This window comes from Callospermophilus lateralis, chromosome 1 (assembly GCF_048772815.1).
Source record: "Callospermophilus lateralis isolate mCalLat2 chromosome 1, mCalLat2.hap1, whole genome shotgun sequence".
NCBI classification, from domain to species: Eukaryota; Metazoa; Chordata; class Mammalia; order Rodentia; family Sciuridae; genus Callospermophilus; species Callospermophilus lateralis.
The window spans coordinates 137565781-137592458 of NC_135305.1; the positions used below are offsets into that span (position 1 = coordinate 137565781).

General features: G+C 41.5%; 2 protein-coding genes and 1 pseudogene across 13 annotated transcripts in view; 2 read left to right on the forward strand and 1 right to left on the reverse strand.

The window, feature by feature from the left end:
• Comt (catechol-O-methyltransferase) overlaps positions 1 to 10972 on the reverse strand; it is a 31937-nt gene extending 20965 nt beyond the window's left edge. For 3 of the 7 annotated variants that reach the window (XM_076858302.1, XM_076857918.1, XM_076858134.1), the window contains exon 1: positions 10813 to 10972. The gene's annotated coding sequence lies outside the window, so the exon portion shown is untranslated. Of the gene's footprint in view, positions 1 to 9450; positions 9517 to 10812 lie in introns of all 7 variants that reach the window. The other 4 variants (XM_076858383.1, XM_076858056.1, XM_076858211.1 and 1 more) reach the window with 2 other exon arrangements.
• On the forward strand, positions 2052 to 2732 carry LOC143407700 (inhibitor of growth protein 1 pseudogene; annotated as a pseudogene).
• The window catches only part of Txnrd2 (thioredoxin reductase 2), an 88136-nt gene continuing 72283 nt past the window's right edge, over positions 10826 to 26678 (forward strand). The window contains exons 1-2 of one of the 6 annotated variants that reach the window (XM_076857733.1): positions 10826 to 11005; positions 20411 to 20479. In XM_076857733.1, the coding sequence (XP_076713848.1) occupies positions 10903 to 11005; positions 20411 to 20479 (172 nt within the window). In that variant the 5' untranslated portion in view covers positions 10826 to 10902. Of the gene's footprint in view, positions 11006 to 12671; positions 12697 to 20410; positions 20480 to 26678 lie in introns of those variants that run through there. The other 5 variants (XM_076857681.1, XM_076857706.1, XM_076857790.1 and 2 more) reach the window with 5 other exon arrangements.

The window sequence follows — 26678 nt, forward strand, 5'->3', positions numbered from 1 at the left end:
GAGCCTCTGTATGTTCTGTCACTACTTCTAATCAATATATGAAAATATAAAATAAAACTACCAGAAATAATCTATCTTCTTCTTGCTGACATCACTACCAAGGTTAATCTGACACATCAATGGCTTTTTGGGGAAACAAGATTTCCCCTAACTGGCTCCTCCTTTCTTTTACCCCTGTTCCTCCTGTTCCTCTTTTTCAGAGGGAGTGGGTGGGAATTGAACCAAGGGTCTCATACATGCTCTACCACGGAACTACATCCCCAGCCTCTCCTTCCTCCTCCTACCACCATCTATCTTCCTTTTGGCTTCCTTACATCATTTGATATATCCTCTTTCAAGCCCCCATCTCTTGTACCCCTCTGTTCTAATCTTTCATTTCCCATTCCAGTTCCTCAACTCTGGATACTCCCTGAAACTTTAGGCCCCTTTCTCCAACAGTGGCTCTCAAGGAACATAGGGTTCCCCAAAAGCAACCACTTGAAGCTGAACAAGAAAAAAACACTCCCTGGAAAGGTAGAGGTGTAATTCAGTAGTAGATTGCATGCTTAGCATGCCTGGGTTCAATCCCTAGCACCAAAAAAACAAAATTGAAAAACTAATTAGAAATAGATATTTAGACCATGGCCTCCATAAGATTATGTATCAGGGCAAAGAAAGATTTTCTCTATAAATACTGGTGGAAGGCTTTAGCCTCACATTAAGCAGATAATCCCTAATTTATTCCATCTGTCAGAAACATATGGCCAGGCACAGAGGCACATGCCTATAATCCCTGTGACTTGGGAGGCTAAAGCAGGAGAATCCCAAGTTAGAGGCCTCAGCAACTTAGTGAGACCCTGTCTCAAAATAAAAAATAAAAATGTCTGGGGATGCAGCTCAGTGGCAAAGCACATCTAGGTTCAACACCTATTATGCGCCCCCCGCCGCCCCCCACACACACAAAAAAAAGCCAAAATAAAAATATAAAATGGAGGAGAGAGAACAATTTTTCACATAAATTCCTGATTTTATGTTTTGTAAATTGTGTTTTATATCTGCCTAAAAGTTTCCAAAATCTTTTTTATAACTTATCAACTTAGCATTATCCTAAAATAGTTACATAATAGATATTCATTGAATAGCTAATTTCTTTCTTTTTTATTTGGTGCTGGGAATTTTTTTTTTATTATTGGTTGCTCAAAACATTACAATGCTCTTGACATATCATAATTCATACATTTTGGTGCTGGGAATTAATCCAGGGCTTCCTGCAAGCTAAGCACTTGTTCCACTACCGAGTTATACCTCCATTGCCTAAATAATTTCTTTTACTTATTTATTTATTGGTGGTACTAGAGATTGAACCCAGGGACATTCTTCCACTGAGCTACTGTGCTACACCCCAAGCCCTTTTTGTTTTTTTAAATTTTGAGACAGGGTCTCACTAAACTGCTGAGGATGGCCTTGAACTTACAATCTTCCTGCCTCAGCCTCCCAAGTCACTGGGATTACAGGCATGTGCCATTGCACTCAGCCCTAAATAATTTTTAAAATAAGAAAAAGGACTTCCGGGCACGGTGCAATGGCTACCGCCGGCTCCTTGGCGCTGGGTCTGGCTGTCCGCCCAGTCCCTGTGGCTTGCGCTGCCTCTGCAGAGCCGTGGGTGCGGCGCGCATGACCCAGAATCCCGAGTGACTGAGGGGTGTGTTCCTGGGGATCCGGCTTTGAGGATGGTGCCCAAGACGCGACGAGCCTGCTCGACCCAGGGGTCTCAGGAACCTGAAGCGAGAGGCAGCAATGGCGAGTTTGGGGTCTTAGGGCCGCGAGTTCTGGGATTCTGTCTGTGTCACCCAGGAAAGCTGTTGTCTACGCCTGATGGTAGAGCTTACCACGCCGCCTTCCGCATAACGTGCGCGCCCTACACAGCCTAGCACCACCCTGCCCTCCTGCATCTGTCTCTGCAGCGAGCCGGCCGTGGGTGTTGAGGTGTCACCAGAACCCCAGGACACTAAACCAAGCCTTTCCTTTAAAACTTGTTGCAAGTCTAACCTCCTTGACAGCCTGTGCTTGAAATCCTGAAGGAATTGGACGAATATTACGAGAAGTTTAAACGAGACAAAGTGTTACACTGCATCTAGAGATCCCTGATTCGGAGCCAGGAACTGGGCGATGAGAAGATTCAGATTGTGAGTCAGATGGTGGAGCTGGTGGAGAACCAGACCAGACAAGTGGATAGTCATGTGGAACTCTTTGAAACACATCAGGAAATCAATGACACCACTGACAACAGCGGCAAAGCTGGCCAAGATAAGTCAAAGAATGACACAATCACGCAGGCAGAAAAGTCGAATAACAAATGTTCCGGGAGGCAGCACAACAATAAGAATCGAGAAAATGCATCTAATAATCATGACCATGATGACATCACCTCAGGAACACCCAAGGAGAAGAAAGCAAAGACCTCGAAGAAGTAAAACCGCTCTAAGGCCAAAGCAGAGAGGGAAGCATCCCCTGCAGACCTTCCCATAGACCCAAATGAGCCCACGTACTGTCTGTGCAACCAGGTCTCCTATGGAGAAATGATAGGTTGGGACAATGATGAGTGCCCCATCCAATGGTTCCACTTCTCATGCGTGGGACTCAATCATAAACCAAAGGGCAAGTGCTACTGTACCAAGTGTCGGGGGGAAAATGAGAAAACAATGGATAAAGCATTGGAGAAGTCCAAAAAAGAGAGAGCCTATAACAGGTAGTTTGTGGACATTCACTAGTAGTGGGGAAAACAGAACCAGCTAGTGTATTTGTTACATTGCCACCTGTGCTGAGGTGTGAGGATTGTCAAATGTGTATTTTCAAGGAATGTTGGAGAAGGCACTGTTCCCTTCACAGGGATGGCAGTGACTCTCTCCACCTTTTGTTCTCACTGGTATATGTGTGTAAGAAGACAGTGGTCTGTGGATGGAACTACAAATATAGGTTTCAATTAAAAAATAAAAAAAGAAGAAGAAGAAGAAAAAGTGCTGAAACATTATTAAGCCTAGGTATATACTTTTGGCTTTTTCTCCTCTCTGGAACCAGGGCTTTGAACACACTAGGCAAGCATTCTACCACTGAGCTCCACCCCCAGCCCTAGTTTCCTGTTACATGATACAGAGGAGTTAGATATTTGGGTCTATTAATAAGCTCAAGAAGAATTAATGTGCTTTATCCATTAAAAAAAAAATGCTGGAACTGGGGATAAAGCTCAGTTGGTAGAATGCTTGCCTCATATGCACAAGGCTCTGGATTCAATCCCCCGCACCACAAAAAAAAAAAAAAGAAAAAAAAAAAAGTGCCTAGACAACCAGACACAGTAATACACACATATTATCCTAGCTACTGAGGAGGCCAAGGCAGGAGGAATACAAGTTTGAAGCTAATCTTGGCAACTCTGAGAGAACTTATCTCAAAATAAAAGGACTGGGGGTATAGATCAGTGATAGCACTCCTGGGTTTAATTCCCAGTACTATGAGTACAAAAAGTTATACTATAAAAAGCAATGCCTCTAGATGTTATATAAGTTAATTTATTTATAACAGCAGTCCCTTTCATGTAACATGTTTGACCATGGTGGCTTATTTTAAAACTGACTTTTTTTTTCCCTTCCTCTTCCCCCTAACTTCAGGGGAAGCAAGATTAACATTCCTTCTATCCTAGGCCAAGTTATCTGTACTTCTTCTGGCTCACTGACCACAGGAATGAAGAAATGGAGACTAAGAAGGTGGTACCAATGGATGTAAGAAATGGCTATCTCTCAAGGCTACATTTGGATGTGAATTACAACTGCTGATATGCACACTTGGAATTTAGTCTATGTATCCCCTGTTTAAAAGCCCTTTACTCCCCCTGACAGAATTGCAATAACCTCCAAGAGAGGAGTCTACTGCCTTCTTATTTGCTAGCAAACCAACAAAACTTCTTTTTCCTTTTTTCTCAAAACCTTGTCCTAATTACTGGGGATAAGAACTGTGTTTTCAGTCTCTTATTCATAAAATGTGCTAATCTATTACTGATACTTGTATATAATACATTCACAATAGTCTACTTCCTAGATTTCTCTATAAGGTACAAGTTACTAATGGTTAAAAATTATGGGATGGGGGTAGTTCAGTGGCAGAGTGCTTGCCTAGCATGTGTGAGATCCTGGGTTTTATTCCCAGCACCATCACTGAAAAAAATAAATTATATATAAACACACACACACACTGACAAAACTACTAGCAACAGAGCTGCGATTGTAGCTCAGTGATAGAGCACTTGCCTAGCACTTGTGAGGTACTAGGTTTAATTCTCAGTGCCACATAAAAATAAATAAATAAAATAAAGATATAAAAACACAGTGTAAAAAAAAAAAAAAAGCAAAGGCAAACAAATGTGCAAATATTGGTGGAAAACAGGATGTGTTTTTACATGAAAAGTATGCCAAGAATGTAGAATGTGTTTTTTGTTACCCGGAAGAGAAAGATTTTGTCTAAAAGTAAAATAAGAAAGAGGGAAATTATAGGAAAAATCCTGAATGGATATAGAAAGTTGTAGGTTTGCAGAAAAAGGATTTTATGTTTCAAGCTCAAAGCAGGCTAGGATTAAGGGGATTTATATATAAAGTTTTTTAAATGAGCTTTACTATCAACAGCATACTGATGTAAAAACTAGAGTGTGTTTTTCTCTCTGTTAAAACAACAAAGTTGCAAGTTTAAGTAAATGTCCACAAGGTCTATTTTGTTTTAAACCTATCCAATGAGTCATCCCTGTTCTTTATTTGATATATTCTTTTTCTTATTTTCTTTCTAATTCTTACTATGGTTATTTTCTCTTAAATACCTGAACGTATCCAGCAAGTTCATAAAAGCTCTCTTAATGTCCTTGTCTATTAATTCCATTTTCTTTGCCATTTATGTATTTTTTTCCATTGCCTGATTTTTCTCCTGTTACTGGGTACACTTTTATTTCTTCTCTGCATGTTTTAAGTGTGCAGTCATTTTAGACATGGTGAATTTATGCTGAGTGCTCAGTTTTGCAGTGTCCTTTTCAAAAGTGTTAACCTTTCTTCTGTCTATGTTCCAACTGCAGAGTAACTTGATCTCTTTTTATCTTTTATCTTTTTTTTTTAACTTGGTCTTTTGTTTTTTAATTAATTTTTAAAATTAAAAAAATAAATAAACAACAAAGTTGGGGCTGGGGTTATAGCTCAATGGTAAAGCGCTTGCCTCACAAATGTGAGGCCCTGGGTTCAAGTCTCAGCACCACATAAAAATAAATAAAATAAAGATTGTCTCAATCTTAAAAAAAAAAAAATCTTAAAATAAATACATAAAACAAAGTTGTTGGGTATGGTAGCACATGCCTGTAACCCAGAAACTCAGGAGGCCAAGACAGGAGAATCACAAGTTCCAGGATAGCCTCAGCAATTTACTGAAACCCTATCTCAAAAATTTTAAAGGGGGCTGGGGATGTGGCTCAAGCGGTAGCGCGCTTGCCTGGCATGCGTGCGGCCCGGGTTCGATCCTCAGCACCACATACAAACAAAGATGTTGTGTCCGCCGAAAACCCCCCAAAAAATAATAAATATTAAAATAATTTTTTTAAAGGGCTGGGCATGTAGTTCAGAGGTTAAGTGCCTCTGGGTTCAATCCCCAGTAACAAAACAAAACATTTCCTGCATTTTTTTTTTTTTTAAACCATGCTATGGATTAAACCCAGGGCCTTAAGCATGCTAGCCAAGTGTTCTATCCTAAACTACACCCCTATTCACCTCAGCCCCTAGCACCTAAAATTTTTTTATTTTTATTTTTTTGTAGTTGCAGATGGACAGAATGCCTTTATTTTATTTGTTTATTTTTTTTATGTGGTGTTGAGGATCGAACCCAGTGCCTCATGCACAGTAGGCAAGCGTTATGCACTGAGCTACAGTCCCAGCCCGTATTTTTGTTTTTGTTTTTTTGGTACTGAGATTGAACCTAGGGGCACTTTTTTTGAGCTATATCCCTAACCCTTTTGTTTTGTTTTTGAGACAGGGTCTATGCCAAGTTGTTGAGGTTGGCCTCAAACTTGAGACCCTCCTGTCTCAGTCTCCTAAACCTCTAGGATTATAGGTAGGCACCACCATCTCAGTTTTCGGTACTTTTTCAACAATCTGCCTAGAATATAATAAGGATTCTTTATCATATCAAAATAAGTTCCTGTGTTTCATGCAATCATTATTATATCCTGGTTATCTAAAATTTCGTCTTCTCAAGTTAAAAGAGTTAATCTTTCACGGTCTTGTTATTGCTTATATTTACTTTTATCTTTAATTATTTTACTGGTATGGCAGATGGAATTCCCTGCTTCAGTTCAAGTCAGCCAAGCTCTACAACTGAGCTACACTCTCCATCCGTGTCACAATAATCTCAATGATTTCAATGTCATTTCAATTAAATAGGTAACTAAGTTGGGGCTGAGGATATACCTCAGTGGTAAAGCTTATAAGGCCATGAGTTAAATCCTTAGCACTGCAAAAGAAAAAAAAAAATTCTGTTTAACCTTTCTCAAGTTATATTTGTATAGGTAAAAGTTAATTTAAGGACTTCAGAAATTGGGTGAAGTCCCTAGTAATTTGTCAGTGCCCATTATATGTCTTCATATAATGTTAGCAGTCACACAGTCATTATTATAATCATTATTTAAAAAGTTGGGGGGGGTCACAAAAACAATTTTGCATTATTTTGTAAAGAACTCTTATTAAACATTTAATCACCTCACGTTCAGTGTTTAATCATCACAAATAGCTGTTTTACTCTGATGCTTTCTTAAAAGCTCTTGCAATCAATTACAGGCCAAAGTGCTTCGTCTCCAATACCACTGTAAGGCCTCTGAAGGCAACTCTGAGGCACAGGCTTCTGATGGTATAACTTTGAGACCATGCCACCGGGCTGGGACAGGGTCTCCAGAATTCCAGCTGAGAATCTCATGGGGTCATGTCAAAACAAAAATTAGGTATAGGGACTGGAGGTGTAGCTCAGCAGAAAAGTACATGATTAGCATGCATGAGGCTGTGAATCTTCACCACCAGCAAACACACACACACACACACACACACACACACACAGCCTTTCTCTGGGGTGGGGGCTTAGCTCAGTGGTAGAGCACTTGTCTAGCATGCTCAAGGATCTGGGTTCAATCCCCAGCACAGGAAAAAAAAAAAAATGTACTTTGATTATCTTTGCTCAAAAAGAGGACATTTTTTGTTCAACATCTCTAATAATGAAAGAAATGCAAATCAAACCTATTCTAAGATTTCCTCTCACACCAGTCAGAATGGCAGTTATCAAGAATACAAACAACAATAAATGTTGACAAGGATGTGGGGGAAAAGGCACACTCATATATTGCTGGTGGGACTGCAAATGGGTGCAACCAATCTGGAAAGTAGTATGGAGATTCCGCAGAAAACTTGGAATGGTACCACTATTTGACCCAGCTACCCCACTCCTCAGTCTATACCCAAAGGACTTAAAATCAGCATACTATAATAATGCAGCCACATCAATGTTTACAGCAGCTCAATTCACAAGAGCTAAACTGTAGAACCAACCCAGATGCCTTTCAATAAATGAATGGACAAAGAAACAGTGGAATATTACTTAGCATTAAAAGAGAATAAAATTATGGCATTTGCAGGTAAATGGATAGAGTTGGAGAATATCATGCTAAGCGAAGTAAGCCAATCCCAGAAAAAACAAAGGCAGCATCTGATAAGTGGATGCTGATCCATAATTATGGGGGGTGGGGGAGAAATGGAGGAACTGTGATTTGGCAAAGGGGAGAGGGCATGAGGGTAGGAAAGATGGTAGAATGAGTTGGACATCATTACCCTAGGTACATGTATGACTGTACATATGGTGTGACACTTCATCATGTACAACCAGAGAAATAAAAATTTGTGCTGCAATTATGTACAATGAATCAAAATGCATTCTGCTGTCATATATACTTAATTAAAATAAATAAATTAATTAAATTTTTTTAAAAAGAGGTTATTTTTAAGTTGGGTTTTTTTTTGGGGGGTACTCAAACACTGAGGCATCTCCCCAACCCTATTTTGTATTTTATTTAGAGACAGGGTCTTTTTTTTCTTTTTTTAGAGAGAGAGAGAATTTTTTAATATTTATTTTTCAGTTTTTGGTGGACACAACATCTTTATTTTATTTTTATGTGGTGCTGAGGATTGAACCCAGTGCCCGGCGCATGCCAGGGGAGCGCGTTACCGCTTGAACCACATCCATAGCCCCAAGAGACAGGGTCTTGATGAGTTGCTTAGTGCCTCGCTGTTACTGAGTATGGCTTTGAACTTGTGATCTTCCTGCCTCAGCCTCTCAAGTCACTGGGATTGCGGGCGGGCGCCACTGCGCCCAGCCATTTTTATGTTTTGATGGAAAAGTATAATACACCTTTATAGGTTATCAGATTCTGATTTTTTTTATGATCTACCTATAAATTGGGTTGGACCTTGATTTCTTATTCATTTTGCCAGCCCTTAAATACTCAGATACACTTTCCTTCAATATTTGGCTACAGAGCACCAAAATGTTGTTTTCGATTTTTCTTCTTCCATTCTGACTTGGTGTCACTGAGAACAAAACCTGACAGTCTGAATCTTTACTGGCTGTCCTGCCCTATCAGAATCTGGAAAAGCACTGCAGGCTAAAGCCAGGCAATTTGATAATAGACTTCAAAGAACTCATCACCACACTAAATAGTCTATGTGCAACCATCATGCCTAGAGCTGCTGCCACATGAGCCACGAAGTCCTCTCCAACTCCTACAAGTTTCATACTCTGCTCCAAGAAATAACTACAATGCTGACACTGATGTCTCTGCCTTCACCACACACATTCGGACTTCAAATTCTGGGCAATCCATGAAGTTGCTACTGCTGTCCATATTCTACCACTTAAAAAGTCAATTAAGAGGGACTGGAGTTGTGGCTCAGCGGTACAGCGCTTGCCCAGCATGTGAGGCACTGTGTTCGATTCTCAGCACTGTATATAAATAAATTAATTACATAAAGGTCCATCAACAAGTAAAAAAAAAAAAAAAAAAATTTTTTTTTAAAAGACACTTAAGAGTCAGACACCCAGAAATTACTGCCCGCTAGTCTCAAAAACTGGGTTTAGGCACACACCTGTAATCCCAGCAATTTAGGAGGCTAAGGCAGAAGAATGGCAAGTTCAAAGCCAGACTCAGCAACCCAATGAGGCTCTAAATAACTTAGTGAGACACTGCCTCAAAATAAAAAAAATAAAAAAGGGCTGGGGATGTGGCTCAGTGGTCAAGCGCCCTTCAGTTCAATTCCTGATACCCACCCCCCAAAAGAAAGCTGGGTTTAGAGGTCAACTCCAACCATTAACCTTTATTTTTCTATTTTCACTGAAATGCCCCTCATTAAATACCTGATCACTTACACCATACAGCAAATATCTTCATCCTAGTTCAGCTAGTCCTTCACAAACAAAAGGCTATGGAACAGAAAATGGACTTCTATTATTAGGGAAGAAGAATGTCTCTTGAACAAGAACACTGATAAGATCCTCTCTGTCCAAACTCCAATCATTAAGGCTCCTTCTAAATACTAAGTTTGTAACAGCTCATGACTGCATCCCTAGGATAGCCCTAACCCCCTCAAAATGCCTAAGAAAATTCAAGAATGCAGCAAAATTCAAGGGCCCCTCGGCAAACCCATTTGGCCTTCCCAGGAACCCACCTTCCTTCCCTGATTTTTGTAAATGCTTACTTCCTTGACCCTACTGCACTCTTTACTCCCCCATACCCCTGTGAAACACTCAATCACCTCTGCACAAATCAGAATGGAGCTGCTCAACTCTTTCCCCTACTATTACTAGTTCCTGAGTAAAATCTGTTTTTGCCACAACTAGTGTCGAGTTGTATTTCTCTGTGATATGCTGTCCTCTTCATTGAGCCTTGCAGGGTCCCCCAGAATCCCTCCAGGAAGCAGCAAGTACTGAGGCATGGAGAACCATGTTTAACAAATGCAGTAGGGCACCAAAATCTCTGGCTGGAAAAATCTGAAATGCTGATCTGCTAGCAGGGCAGGTGTGGTGAGCCTCCTAAAATAACACACAGCTCAGCCTTGGGGGGTCCTGGACTCTGATTGGTCCCCCTTCCAGGTAAGGAAGCCACTCGCTTGCATGGAAAGGCCATTTAGTGGAGAGATCCCCAGGGACTGCAAGGGGGAACCTATTGAGAAGATTGTACTCTTCCTGAGTCCCTAAAACTCTCTGATCTGAGGGTCTGATCCTTATCTAAGGACCAAGTGGGATCCTCCAATGGGTCGGGTCCTGGCTTTGCCACATCCTCACCAGGTCAAGCCATGCTCCTGGGATAGCCCTACCCTTTCAGTCTGTAAGTCTTGATCCCCACCCGTGGTAGAAGAACAGATTTCCTACCCCTGTCTCGAGGCTCCAACTCCAGCACAGATCTTCAAATAACCACCTCCCCATTACACACACGCACACACACAGTCTGGTGCCCAGACCCTGTCCAGAGACCCTCACAGAAGATCTGAATCCCTAACGGCTATCCAAATTCCCCATCCTTCCAAAACTCCCCACTTGAAATACATCTTCCAACCCAGGTCCGCAGACCCACGCCCAAGGGCAGATTCCTACAGTCCGGCCCAAATTCCCCAGCTCAGGTTGGCATCACCAACCCAGGTCCGGAGACTCTCCTACCCCTTCACCGCCGGCCAAATACCCCACCCATAAGCCCATCCCTTGGCTCACCAGCTTACTCACCTCGCTCAAGGCCGCGCTCCCTGGACTGCCGGACGCGCTGGGCGCAGGCAGCGCGGAGGGCAGCCCCGGCAACTGAGAGGTCCCGACACGATGGCGGCGATGGCGGCGGCTCTGCGGGGGCCCGGCTGGCGCTTCCGGTGGCGGACGCAGGCCTTGGCGGGAGGGGTGCGGGGTGCGGCTCGGGGCGTGGCAGGTAGGGTGGGCGACCTAGGGAGCGACCGAATCCCTGCGGCTGGGGGCGGGGGTGCCCACGTGGGGGTGTCCGCGTGGCCTGGTACACGGTGTAGTGCGTAGGTGTCGACGTGGGGGGTGTTTTTGTGGGGACGGGCGTGCTTGTGCTGACCCTGGGTAGGCCATGTATCCATAGGAGAGTACTCCCAGGTTGGGGGACGGGGTATCCGTACCGAGATTGTTCAGTGGGGGTGTTGGCTGCTTCTAGCCAGGTAGCCTCCTCAGATGGGGAAACAGGTTGGTGGGCTTGCGGAGATCATCCAGTATTGGCTGCACCTGCAACCTCCAGGAGCTGTCTCTCCCCACCCCCACCCCGCCGCCACCCCAGCTCAATATTAACTGTAGTTCTGACTAGGATAATGTCCCCAACTTGGGGTCATCTGGCAACCCACGGGCCACACCATGAGCACCTCCTCATCAAACCACTGGCTATGGTAGGGAATGAATGAGAGGAAGCTAAGACCAATGGGTTCTGGGGACCCAATGCACATGGGAGTCTGTGTTAGGGAAAGACTGAGCCTCATTGACCAAATTAGGACAATAATCATTAACTTTAAGTGGCCAGAAGTCTGGATCCTTATTAGGACTCAAGTTGTCTTGCAGCTGTCCTGTCCCATCCAAGCTGAAAAAGCACTGCAGGCTAAAGTCAGACAATTTCATATAGACTTCAAAGAACTCATCACCACACTAAATAATCTGTGTGCAGAGGATGGGCAAGTCACTCAGAACAGTTCACACTGCACCCTACAGAACTGGCAACAGTGCCACCACATCTGGGATGGTGAGGCCAGTCCATGCATGAACCTGTGAAAGACCCACCGATTCCCTGTCCAGGAAAGATGCACAAGGCACTGGCTGCAAATGCATGAGGTTTATTCAGACACAGACGCCTGTGGGTGCTCAGCGAAACCTCAGCCGGAGCTTCAGTGAGCTGGCACACCGGGCTTTGGGGTACAGGTTTTTTATAGGGTCAAGGGGCAGGTTTCGCGCCCACGGTAAGCAACAGGTTTCTTATTGGCTATTTTGAACCCAGCATATAGGTTACCTAAAGGGTAAAGTTATTTTTCATTTTATGTTCCTGGAACAATACCACATGACAGTTACATATGAGCATTCTGATTTTTCTGTTCCTGCTTATTAGTCCCTGTTTATTCAGGCATGCCCTGGAATCTGTTTTTCTGCTCTTTCCCAACCATCCTGTTTTTCCCTTTTCAATCGGTCACACTTAACTGATTATCTGAAAAACACATTGTTTGCAGGTTTGTGACATGCCCTAATAATTTTGTAACTAAGTCTAAGGTTGCTGGGCTGGGGTCTTTCATTCCCCCCTTTGTCTGGAAACTTGGGAACCAATCATGGTTCCCTCAGTTGGGGGCCTATTTGGGCTGGCTCTACATCTTAGTAAACAGTAATCCTCAGGGGACAGTCTTTAACTTCCCAGACTTACTTAAAATTGACCTCCTAGATCCAACCTGCCTCGATTTACCTATCTACACTATCTATCTACTTTTGGCTTTGTTCCCCCCCTAATTTTAGAAACTTTATTGCTGTGTGGAGAAGGGGCGATGACTCGTTCTTGCTGCTTCAGAGCTGAAAAAGGGGTGTCGAACATGAGGGGGCTTGAAGACGTTGGGGAGCGGCGACATGGGGGACGTGAGTTTTCTTTTAGAAGTCAGTTCCATTTGAGGTCTGGTTGGGGAAAAACAGGTTGTCATCTGGGGATGGGTGCTTCTATGAGAGAAACAAAAACCATGAGTACTGAATAAGTGTTGCAGCAGCTGGAACATGTCACTGTACATAAGTTTCCTCACCAGGCTTTAACATCCCCAGTTACTAGGACTGTAAACATAACATTTAACTTTTAGGGTTACAGATGTCCTTTTTTTAAGACACAGTTTAATAATTTAATGTCATCTGATCTTGTGAAATCTTTAATTCTGTTATTAGGGCTGAATAACCATACTAGCAAAAACTAAGCCCACCTGTATAGGTTAGAAATAAAGGCCTTAACCTTAAGCTAAAATTACTCTGGCAGTTCCCTTTTGATGGTTATCAGGCATTTCTACATAAGAATCTCTTTTGAAGCCTCCAGTTTATTTATTTATGGAAGTTACATTTAACTATTATTTTATTTAAAATGTCCAGGAATAGCTGTGTTTTGGCTTTGACTGTCTTTGCTAAGTGTTTAAGATGAAGCAAGTCAAACTGACTTTTGTTTTTATCTATTGTTAACAGTCAGCTGAGTTTTTTTGGGAGTCCTCGGGAACTTTATAGCAGCTTTTCAGATCTGCTAGTGCCATTTGTGCTAGGATGGGTCCAGGCCTTGCTTGACCATGTGGCTTCCCTTGGAAGCATCAGGGATGTCTCCCTTTTCTAATGACCCTCCTCTTTACAGCAAATGCACTGATTGGCTTTCTGTCCTCCACTGGTCTCATTAATCTCCCTGTTCAGGAGGTTATGTGGCCTAGAGTTGCAGAGCCCTTAGGAAAAGTCCCCTATCCCCTGACTCAGACTGACTCAGAGGGCAAAAGCCAAATTTTTAATTTTAAAACTTGATCTTAAACATCCAGCAAATAAGTCAACAGCCTTATATTAAGAGCACTGGGCTTTAATGTCTATCTCTCTATCCTGTAGGTGATAACTTTTTATCTTACATTAACCCAGGTTGTGAGTTCTTAAATCAGTACCTCTGCAAAACATTAACAGGCAGTCTTTCAGCCATTTTGAAAACTACAAGATAAAATTATCAAAGAGTAAAAACATATTTAGTTCATATAATAGCTACCTTGAATTTTGGCAGAGTTATACATTATAATTTCCTGTTTGAGATCTTAGTAATCTTAACAAAAACTAACTTTTGGACATAACTTTAAATGAACTGAAATCTAGCCTACTTTTATATAGTCACTTTTACATATAGTGGGATGGGACATAGAGCTTTATCTCAAGTAAGGCGGGGCTCTTTATAAATCTTAAGTACTGCAGTTCTGAGACTGATCTTTACTTTTTAGACATCATTTTATAAAGTTTACATAAATTGTTGTGAACTTGAGCAAACATAACATAATATTATATTTAAAACATGAATTAAAGAAAGGCTGAAAGCTTTTAACCTTTTGTAGATAAGTGGCAAAGTACTTTTGTGTTTTGCAATAAAACCTTTACACAGATTAGGCTCTCATTAACTTAAAAACATATTTAAATTGTATCTCAGTGTAAAAAGTAACATAGAACTTTACATATCTTATTGATAACAAGTCCAGTTATAGAACACAAATGATATAAATAAATCTTTAACATGTTGGTTTTTTTTTTTTTTAAGCCTAAAATTACCATACAACTTTAGGACACCAGTTTGCTATAATGTTCTTTTGAAGCTTTTACCTTACAGACTTGTATACCTGGAAGATATAAACATATTAATGGCACCACAATTACATTGATGTTTTTATATTAACCAAGTTTAGCTTTTTAAAGAGATAACATAGCACAATTTTTTAAAACACAGCACTTGTTTAACCAGCTATTTAATTTTTTTTTTAAGATTACTTGTTCAAAAACTTACACTTATAAGCAACTTATACAGACCTTTTTTTATATCATTTACTTAAACTTTTTAAATTATTTAATCATATAGACTTTTATCCAGAAATATATTTTTTATTAAATTTATATCTAGAACCTTTCAGTTTTTTTTTATCTGTTTACCCAATTTAAATTGAACCATTTTAATCACGTGAGTCAAAGATATTTGGATCCATTTTTAAAATTTTTTATGAGCGCTCCTCATCTGTCAATTGTCATATCACTACATGATACACGGACATACACACATACAGACATACTGACATATAACACGTAACAAGTGTAACACAATACAATAGCAAAGGCCTTGTTGCTTTCTCAGGTGATATCTCATTGCAATGTTTAAAAACTCCATAGTTGATCAAAAATAGAACTTAGCAGAAAAACATTAACTTGTCTGTAGGATCAAAATCATGAGCTCAAAAAAATACAAAATCTAAGGAAAAAGCAAAAATCCTAGAAAAAAATTGACTGGCCAGTAATTAGTAAATGCCATACAATTTACCCTCTGGTTTAATCTAGTTTGAGTTCCCATAAAAAGACACTTTTATTATTTTTTTTTTTTATACTAGAAAAACTTGCTCACACAAAACTGAAAATAGGAATTTACTTAATAATATAAAGTTACCATCAGAAGAGATCCCTTCAGGATCATTAAGTCACTTTCTTTGTTCTGAAGTTTTTAAAGTAGTACTAAGTTACATTAAATCACCTGGAAAAAAAATCTTAAAAGAGAACCACACACTACCACTACCTTGTATATCCAAAATTAAGCTTTAAATATTTTCAAGACTGTTGCTATTTAATGTTATTTTAATAAGCCAGTCCAACATCTTAATTTAACATTTTTTTTTCTGAATCTTACACACTAAGGGGAACAGATATCAAATTATAATTTACTATCCTTGCCCAAATTAATGCACTGGTACACCTAGTGAAATCTTTTTAGGCTACCCAGTTCAAAATTGATGAAAAAATAAAACTGAATGATTGGGAGTTACTTGCCAACTTGGAAATAGAGTTTTTTTAATTTTTTTATCCTAAGTATCTAAGTTCTCTGGCATGAATTATCTGAAATTACAAACTAAACAATTACCTAACCCTAACTTTTAACTGCAAGATTATACAATGCTTCAAACTCATTTAGGTACCAGATTGTTACAATAAAAAAATTATCTTTTAGACACACATTTAACCTAGATTATCCCCAAGAAACAATCAGACAACTAGATAAGAAAATATCTCTCCAGGTTTTGAACTTCCATTTAATTATGACTTCTATCAGTGGCACCATAGATTTTCCCACGAGTGGACCAGATGTTTTTACATGGGGGCAACTATAGGTGTAAAATCAAGGGTCTCAGTGTGACTTACTTTACTGCATTCAGGTGGAGTAATCCTTGCAGTGCAGGGAAAGAATGAGGAAATTCCCCAGAGCAAAGATGGCTCTGGCAGCTGCTGGGAGTTTCTCAGTCTCTCCCTCACTTACAGGACTAACTTCTTTGGATAGACCCAATTTCAGGCAATCTGGCATATCTCCTAACTTTCCAGTAGAGTCAGTTTTTATCTGTCTTAGGTCTTGAAGGGGGAAGAGGGTATGTACTTTGATCGGCTCAAATTTCTCTCTTGACTCTTTTTTTTTTTTTCTTTATGGCGGATCTGTAGACTAAAGAAGCCATCTAAGTGTTAAGGGATATCTACTGGTTTTAAGGTCCCATGTTAGTCTTAGATGGAATGAGAAAGTACAAAGGCAGGAAGACAGACACAAATATCAGACTGGACACAGAGAACGCTGCGCGGCTCGAGCACAAACCGAACGTACCTGACGGATTAGGGAGAGGAGGGATACCGTCACCTCCGTCACCCACGAGTACAGTGTACTCTACAGAACATTGGAGGCCCCCCAAGATGGGCCTCCCTGAGCCCCTGGGACGTCTCCCAGGGTGGCAGGGGAGAAGTCTGAGTTCGTCAACTCCTTCTCAAGCTGCCCAGAATACAGAGCAATTACGCGTAATCGTACAGACGCTGCGCATGAACAGATAACAATCAGACATAGACAGAGACACAAAATGACACGAACTGGCCAGCTTACCTCCCAGTGGTTATCGGGTGTTCCTCGGGCAGGGATCCGGACGGGGTTACAGGAGTTCTCCTGGCTGGCTCGCCAAATGAAAGACCCACCGATTCCCTGTCCAGGAAAGATGCACGAGGCACTGGCTGCAAATGCATGAGGTTTATTCAGACACAGACGCCTGTGGGTGCTCAGCGAAACCTCAGCCGGAGCTTCGGTGAGCTGGCACACCGGGCTTTGGGGTACAGGTTTTTTATAGGGTCAAGGGGCAGGTTTCGCGCCCACGGTAAGCAACAGGTTTCTTATTGGCTATTTTGAACCCAGCATATAGGTTACCTAAAGGGTAAAGTTATTTTTCATTTTATGTTCCTGGAACAATACCACATGACAGTTACATATGAGCATTCTGATTTTTCTGTTCCTGCTTATTAGTCCCTGTTTATTCAGGCATGCCCTGGAATCTGTTTTTCTGCTCTTTCCCAACCATCCTGTTTTTCCCTTTTCAATCGGTCACACTTAACTGATTATCAGAAAAACACATTGTTTGCAGGTTTGTGACATGCCCTAATAATTTTGTAACTAAGTCTAAGGTTGCTGGGCTGGGGTCTTTCACCTGCACAGTAACCACCCCACCACCATTGCCCCAGCGCTATTCCCTAGTCTCTAGTGACAGAGCTCAACTCTCCCCCATGGGAGTGAGTGTGGAGGGCTGTGAGTAAGGACAAAAATGGCTGCCTGGGAAGCAGAGTGGCTGGCACTCAGCCAGCAGTTGATTCAGGAGGGATTGCTGCCGACTACATATATGAATGGGCAGAGCTGTTAGGGTTGGAACCTTGGGATGCCTTGGGGCTGAAGGTAGCCCTACAGAGCCCCAGGAGGTGGTCACCATGTCCTGAGGTGAAAAACTAGAGGAACCTAAGTCTGCTTTTATGGGTTACCTTTGCTAACCCTGAGACTTTGAAAAGGGCTATCTTTTGAAGCCTCCTTGTTGCATATGTCAGGTAGGAACATTCATATGGATTAAATGCACCCATATCAGTGAAGCTATTACCCTGTTTAGTGGCATTAAAAGATCCATTAGTGCATTAACAGGAACAGTGCTTGTGGTTACACATCCAGGGCCTTCAGGCTGGTGGGTAACTGTGGCCTTGGGGCTAGGCATTTCATTTTAGCTGGGCAGGAGGCACTGCTGCCCTGAGGATTCTGTTCCTGGAACCCAGGGAGTGCTGGCAGTAAGTGGAAGACCCCAGGACCTTCTGGAGTCATAGTCTAGGCCCTGGAGAAGGTGCCAACCCCCTTAACGATGATTCCAGAGTCCAATTTTGAGTCTCCTCGATTTCAGCCTGGCAGCTTCTCCTTTCAGAGAAGAAACATCTTCCCTTTTGAGCTTGAGGGAACAGCTGATATAACTCCTGACTGGGAACTGGAATGACAGCACTGCTGGAGTCATCTGTCACCTAACACCTGTTAACAGAAAAGAGCTTGAAGCAGGAAGAATAGTTTTTCAGGAATCTCCTGAAGGTGACTCCCTTAGGGGTGGCCAGCCCAACCATTTTGCAGGTCTTCTTACCCTTGTTAGAATATTGCACCACTCATTTGGTCTTTGCCATACTCACTGGGCTCCTGTTCTTTGCTGGCCCTGTACCAGGCATTGGATCCAGAAAGGAACAGAAAATTAAAGAATAATGTGGTAAGAAGGTAGAGATGAGGCAAAGACAGGTTCTGGAGCCAAGCCCTGTGGGCAGGGAGGTTGTGACCGGCTCAAGTGGTTGAAGGCCAGGATGTTAGTTTTCCCATCAAGTAATACCTGCTATGCCCAGTCCCACCTCATCCACCTTTGGAGTACTTGCTCTCAACAGGCTACTCAGAGCCTCCCAAATACTTGGAGATATCTTGCACTTGCAAACTGCTTTACTGCAGGACCTTTTTCCAAGTGTTAATCAGGCTAAGAGTGCTCCTAGTTATGCACAGGGAGATAGCAAAGGGCCCAAGATAAGTCCACAATTCACAAGCAGCCAGTCCTATTTGCTGGCTGATAGCAGGCAGGCAGAGGGCAGGCAGAGGGCTTTGGGGCAGGACAACTCTGGACAACCCGCTCTGGTTACGGGAAGGACAGGTATTTGCAATGGAAGGTAGGACTCTCCAGGACGAAGCCTTGCTTCCCCCACCCTCAATTCCTTGAGCCTCTGCCCTGCTCCCACCTCATCCCTAGTAGCAGGAGAGGAGAGAGGTCCTGACCCGTATTTTTGTGATTCCTGGAGCTCTGTGGCAGTCTTCCCTTCTACCACCAGTTGTCCTTAGTTCTTTTGGAGTTGTCCTTGGTTCTTTTGGCTCATATTAAAACCATCAGAATAATTTACAGCTTGTCAGGCTTTTTCAGAGTCCTTGAATTGAACATGGAATTGGGTGTGCTTGATAATGGCTGCTTGAGTTAGCTGTGACTCCTTTGTGTTCATTCGTTCAAATAATGGCTGCTGGACAGGACCTTGAGTGGGTCTAGTTGTGGGGCAGGCCAGTTGCAAGCCATAGGCCTCCTTCAGGCTCCAGTTCTGTGTTCCTATAAGAGTACAGGCCCTGTTTGCACAGCCAGAGACCCTGAGGTGCAAGGAAGCCCCAGCATATCCTCTTCATCCTTGCCAGACCAAGAAGGCTGGTGGCTGCAAAGACAGACACAGCTTTTCCCCCACAGATGCTAGATTTTGATGCTGGTAGGGAAAGATGCCTCAGCCTTGGATGGCAGGCACTTTGGTCATGGGACCCCTAGGCCTTACTTGGAAACAGTGGCCAACTCCAGAGGATGGCATTTCAGGCAGGCTCATGTCTGTAGAGGAACTGAAGGCACCATTTGTTTATATCCTGGCCTGGTACCAGTCCTCACCATGCCCTAACCCTGATACTTTTCTGTTATTCCTTCCTCGATGGAGTGGCCTGATGCCTGGTGCTGGGTATTCCCAACTTCAGGCCCAGGTTAAAGCACTCTCCCCTCTCCTTCCTTCATCTTCACCCATCACCTGTTACTTGCCTGCCTTTCATATAGCAGCTTGAAGAGTGGAGGAGTGAGACAGCAGACTGGTCAGAAAGGCTCTGAGCAGCCCTCTGTGTGGGAGTAAGCTATGGTGTGAGCTTCCAAAAGGGATCCCAGGGAGGAAGCCTGAGCCCAGGCAGCTCTACTGGTGTCCAGGGTCCTTTCCCTCCTATACTTTATCATGTAGTCTGGCACACTGAAACACCTTTTTTGTCACCAACTTCCATGTGGTGGGGGCTATACTTTTTCTTCTTGATAACTTCTAACAAAGGATCACCTTTACAATTGGAACGAACATGAACTCAAGGAAAATATTTTAGTTCTGCCTGGCTCAGGACACTGAAGGTTAAATTCTGAGAAGTGCTGCCAGGGTGTATGTGGTAGTGTGGTAGGGAGAATGATCTACAAAGGTGTTCAAGCACACCTGCTGCCAACTTTGCCTCACTTTGCTTAGATTCTGGCTTTGTGTGGAAGACATGTATGGAGTCACTTTCTGCTCTGATTCATGATGCTGATGGTTTTCAGCCCTAATTGCCACAGGATGGAATTTTCCATCCTATTATGGAATCTCCCATCCTGATAAAATAAATGCTGCACCATGTTTAAAAAGAGCTTTTTGCCCTTTGGAGATCACAGGGGCTCTTCTGGTTCTGGTTTCTTTACTTCTCACCTCATTCTTTCCTCAGCAGGACAACAGGACTATGATCTCCTGGTGATTGGTGGGGGATCTGGTGGCTTAGCTTGTGCCAAAGAAGGTATGTATGTCCCTGGAGAGGTGGCATTGTGGACGTGGGCCTCAGTATCCACAAGTAGAATACAGCTGACCTGCTTGTTCACCCAAGCAACCTCCTAGTTATGCCCTGCTTCCCACCATGGCATAGTGTGGTGTCTGCCACACATGGCAGTCACAGCAGTACTTGAAGTCTGAGCACAGTCTTTACTCAAAGTGGAAGTCCTTGGGCCTCACAGGATCTGACCTCATCCATCCAATTTCAGCAGCTACCCACCCCCACTTCCCTGCCTCCTTACTGTTCTGCACATCCTTCCAGAAGTACTTATGTCCTTCTTGCCCTGGCAGCTTGATTTGTTGGTCTGTTGTTTGCCCACTAGGTTAGCTGGGGGTCTCACTCATCTCTCTTCAGTCTTTGCTGAGATGGCTATACTTAGAACTGCACACTCCCACTGTGTAATCCCTGACACTAGCTCCTCTGTCCTTATTCTTAGTGCTTTGCCTTCCCAAACAGACTACAGTTGCCTCTGCAAATCATGTCTGGACCTAGGTCTGGTACTCAGTAGGTGCTCAGTAAAGACATGGTGGATGATACATCCAAAGACGTTACCTTTCAGTTCACTGATAATCTAGTAGTGCAGTTCACTGGGACTCATTGAACTGCTATAGGAACCTTGCAGTCTAATTGGTGATTCCCTTCCCGCCTCCTCTCTTCTTGCTTTTTTTTTTTTTTTTTTTTTTGGTACTGGAGATTAAATTCAGGGACACTGGACTGATGAGCCACATTCCCAGCCCTATTTTGTATTTTATTTAGAGACAGGGTCTCACTGAGTTGCTTAGTGCCTTGCTTTTGCTGAGGCTGGCTTTGAATTCACGATCCTCTTGCCTCAGCCTCCAGAGCTGAGCCATTGGGCCCGGCCTAGTTTGCATTTTCTAAAGTTTTATATAGATGGAATCACGTTATATATGCTCTTAGTCTTCTGACTTCTTTCATTTTGCATCTTTATTTTGAGACTCATCCCTGTTGCTACATGTATGTACAGTTTGTTCTTGTTTATTGATTAACAGTATACCACCTGCAGGAATTTGATCACCTGCAGATGGTCATTTTTGTTTTTGTTTGTTGGTTTTGGCTATTGCCTATGGTGCTGCTGTAAACATTTGTATGTATGTTTCTGGGGATGTATGTTTAAAATTCTCTTGGGTAAATGCCTAAAATTGGACGAATTGAGTCATGATATATCTCTAATTTAGATATTTTTTTTTTCATTTCTCTCAGCAGTATTTTGCAGTTTTCACTATACAGATCTTTCACATCTTTTGCTGGACTTACCCCTTTTTCATACAACAGTTTTGAAATATGTCACATACCATGTGATTTACTCATTTTGTGTACATTATTCAGTGTTTTTTTTTTTTACTATATTTGCAAAATTGTTCAACTAGCACCACAATCAACTTTAGAACATTTTCATCTCCCTACCCTGAAATACTCTGTACCCATTAGTACATTCCCTCTTCTCCTTGCTCCTGGCACCCTCACTCAGCTACTTCCTATCTCTTTGTGGATTTGCCTGTTTTGGAATGGGATCATACATGGTCTTTTGTCATTGTTCCTTTTACTTAGCATGTTGTCTTCTGTGTCCATGATACAGCTTTTGGATCCTTCTTGTGGTGGTTAATATTCCATTGTACAGATAGATCATATTTTGTCTATGCATTTGTTAGGTGACTGACATTGAGTCATTTAAACCCTCTTTTCAGCTATTATGAGCAATACTGTTGTGAACATCTATATGTTGGTTTCTTTTTTAAATTTTTTTTTTTTAGTTGTAGATAGACACAATATCTATTTATTTGTGTGTGGTGCTGAGAATCGAACCCAGTGCCTCACACATGGAAGTCAAGCGTTCTACCACTGAGCTAGAGCCCCAGCCCCTATATGTAAGTTTTTGTGTGGACATATGTTTCTGTTTCTCTTTGGTATTTACCTAGGAGTGGAGTTATAATAGTAACATTTAGGTCATATGGGAACTCTATGTTTAATCTTTTGAGGAATTGTCCGTCTTCCAAAGTGACTGGTATCATTTACAATGCCATCATCAATGTACCAGGTCCCACCTTCTCCATATCCTCACTAATTCTTTGTTATCTGTCATCTTAAGTAGGTATGAATGGTATTTCACTGTGGTTGATTTACATTTCTCTAATAATTAGCATTGTTGAACATCTTTTCTTGTGCTTATTAGAAATTTTTTTGAGGAATGTCTACTGAAAATCTTTGCCTGTTTTTTAAAATGAATTTGTTCCCCCCCCCTCACATACACACACACACACACAATACATATGCTCATATCTCCAAGTTTTTGTTCTATGTCTGGATCTGTAGACTTCAGATGTAACCAAGAAAATTTTTGATAACTTGCCTTTATTTATTTATTTATTTATTTATTTATTTTTTAAAGAGGGAGAGAGAGAGAGAATTTTTAATATTTACTTTTTTAGTATTTGGTGGACACAACATCTCTGTTTGTATGTGGTGCTGAGGATCGAACCCGGGCCGCACGCATGCCAGGCGAGCACGCTACCGCTTGAGCCACATCCCCAGCCCTTGCCTTTATTTATTTTGGGGTTGTAGATGGACACAATACCTTTATTTTCTTTATTCATTTTTATGCATTGCTGAGGATCGAACCCACTGCCTCACACATGCTAGGTAAGTGCTCTCCCATTGAGCTTCACCCTCAGCCCTGATTACTTGCCTTTTTAATTGTGGCTGTGAATACTCTTACAGGTTCAAGTTTTTATACATTCAAAATCATTTCTGGTTTCTTTTGAGTTTATATCTAAGCCATTAATTTGACTAACGAGTCCTACTTTCAAAGCATTTCTAACTGTTCTCCAGAATTTAAGAGTTAGCCTATGTTTCTTAGAAATTCTGAAAACACAGAACAAACAGGAACCAAACTAAGGGGTCTGAGTTATAGCGAGGAATGAAGGAAGAAGGAACACTTCCTTAACATAGAAGGCCCTGGGTTCAATCCTCAACACTGCAAAAGTTTGATAAGTAAGATAATAAGAGAAAAATCTTACATACTTACCCATGTACTTCCCATTTCCAGTGTTCTTCATTTCTTTGTGTAGAGACATTTTTTACCTATTATCATTTTTCTTCTACCCTTTTTTTTTCTCAGTACTAGAAATTGAACCCAGGGGCACTACTACTGAGTTATATCCCCAGCTGTTTTAATAAGTTTGTTTATTTTTATTTTGAGACAAGATCTTGCTAAGTTGCCAAGGCTGGCCTCAAATTGCAATCCTCCTACTGTAGCATCCTGGGTAGCTGGTATTACTGGTGTCTACCATCAAGCCCTTCATTTTTCTTCTACCTTGAAGATGTCCTTGAACAATTCTCACAACATGGTTCTAGTGGTAATAGGTTCTTTTAGCTTTTTTTTTTTTTTTTTCCCCAGTACAGGGAATTGAACCCAGGGCCTTGCACATGCTAAGCAAGTGTTCTACCAGTGAGGTACATCTCCAATCCTTTTTATTTTTATTTTGAAACAGGGCCTCACTAAGTTGCTGAGACTAACCTCAACTTGATCTTGCCTCAGCCTCCCGAGTGGCTAGGATTATAGATGTGTCCCATTACCACTCCCAGTTTGCCTTTAATTTTTAAAAGACATTTTCTTGGGGAATAGAATTCAAGTAGACAGTTTTTATCTTTAGTATTTTAAAGATTTTGCCCCTTTCTCTTTTCACTTGTACTATTTCCAGTGAGAAATTATAACAAAGTCTCTTTGAAATTAAAAGCCCCAAAGTACTTTTTGCTTCCCAACTTCCTGGTGACTGATTTTCTGCATCCAGAGTTTCTTCATGCTAAGAATGTAAACTGGAGAAACTACCCTCTGCCCTGGAGCTGTCACCAAGGAAACTAAAATTGTAACAAAGTTCTTGTTAGCACAACCTAGCTAAATCTACATGTGTATATTTTCTGGTTTATGATTTTATAAATTGTAATTGCTTCTATGGGACCACTTCTATAAGACCAGCCGAGATGGATTAGCTACTTTTCCTCATTTTAACCTAACTGCAATTAAATTCATTTTTCCTTTTATTTCTTAGTTGTGCAGGCACCCAATTCCAGTCAGTCGGAATCTTGGCAAGTTCTCTGACTTGGTTTCTGGTGATAAAATGTGCTGCCATCTTTATCTTTGTTGCTCAGTAGTAGATCTTTTTTTCTCTGACTGCTTTTTGAATTTTCTTTCTTCATTGTTTTTGAGCAATGTTGTTTGTTGTTATTGTTGCTTTATTTGTGGTACTAGGTATTGAATCCAGAGCCTTGTGCATGCCAGGCAAGCACTATCACTGAGCTACATCCCCGGTCCTCTAGGAATGGATTAAATTTTGGTGTACCTTGATTAGTTTTCTTATTGTTTTTTTTTTTCCTAGAGTTTGTTGAGCTTTTTGGGTGTATGGGTTTATAGTTTTCATTAAGCTGTGAAATTTTATAATCATTTTCTCAAATATTTTTTCCATAACCACCCCCTCACTGTTGGAGATTTTAATTACATGTTTATTAGGCTGCTTTTCATTAAAACAAACAAATAAAAAATTCTTATTATCTCTGTGTTTTATTTTGTAAATTTCTATTCTTGTTTTCAAATTCACTAATAATAGATTTTGTAGTGTCTAAATCTGTCATTAATACCATTCATTGTATTTTTCATCTTTTATATTATAGTTTTTAATCTCTATAAATTAACTTAGGTCCTTGTATCTTCCATGTTCCTCCTTAATTGTTTGAACATACGGAATAGTTATGAGTGTCTTACTGATCCTTTGACATTTAAGTCAGTTCTTGGTTTCCATTGACTATTTCCGTCTTTATGTGTTGTATGTGTTTTCTTGCTTCTTTGTTTGCCTAGTAATTTTTGGTTGAATGCCAAACATTTTGAATTCACCTTGTTGGGTTCTGGACATTTTCGCATTTCTAGAAATATTATTAAGGTTCATTCTGGATGCAGGTAACTTATTAAGAAAGGGTTTGATCCTTCTGCCTAGTATTTGTTAGGTGAGGACTAATTATTCTCAACTCCTAAAGCCTGGTCTTCCTTAGAATTTATGCATAGTCCCAGGAATTGTATATATATATTTTTTTATCTGTCTTCTGGGAATGGGCACTATTTCCTGCCCTGTGCAAGTGCTGTCTGCTCTAATCCTTTTGGTAATTCAGACTCAGATAGTTTCCTCAAGTGCATGTGCTGATCTGGCTCTTCCATCTCTTCTGTCCCATGAACTCTGGACACCTCAGAATCTCAGCCCCTACTCTCTTTCACTGGGTTTGCCTTACCTGCAATGTTGGATCCAGGAAACTCTATAGTCAATTTCACCTTGTTCATTTCTTGAATCTCAGATCCTTTGTTGCCTAATGTCCAGTGTCTTAATAATTTATTGTTTCATATATTTTGTCTGAATTTTTGGTTGTTTCAGGTGGAAGGCTAAATTTGGCCACTGTTGCTCCATCGTGGTCAGACTTGAGAGTTTGACATTGATATTTTAATGATTCCCATCAGCCCAAGCTTTTAACTTAAGTGTGGGAATCTTTTTTTTTGGACAAGTTTTGGCTAAATTGCCCAGGATGACCTTGAACTTGGCAACCCTCTTGCCATATGCCCCTGTACCCAGCTGGATTATCATCATTAATCACTTGAGGAAAGTAGATTTTTAAGATGAACTCTTCTGCCAGGTGTGGTAGCACACACTGTAAACCCATCTACTCAGGAGGCTAAGGCAGAAGAATCACAAGTTTGAGGCCACTCTGGGATATTTGGTGAGACCCTATCTCATAATAAACTTTTTAAAAGAGATTGTGATTTGCCAGACATGGTGATGCACACCTGTAATCCCAGCAGCTTGGGAGGCTGAGACAGGAGGATCCCAAATTCAAAGCCAGCCTCAGCAACTTAGGTCCCAAGCAACTCAGCAAGACCCTATCTCTAAATAAAATATAAAAAAAGGACTGGGTAGGGGGCTGGGATTGTGGCTCAGCAGTAGAGCACTCATCTAGCACATGCGAGGCCCTGGGTTCGATCCTCAGCACCACATTAAAAAAAAAAAAAAAGGACTGGGGATATGGCTCAGAGGTTAAGCACCCCTGGGTTGAATCCCTGCACACACACTCACAAAAAAAAAAAAAAAAAAAAAAAGTTGGGGGGAGCTGG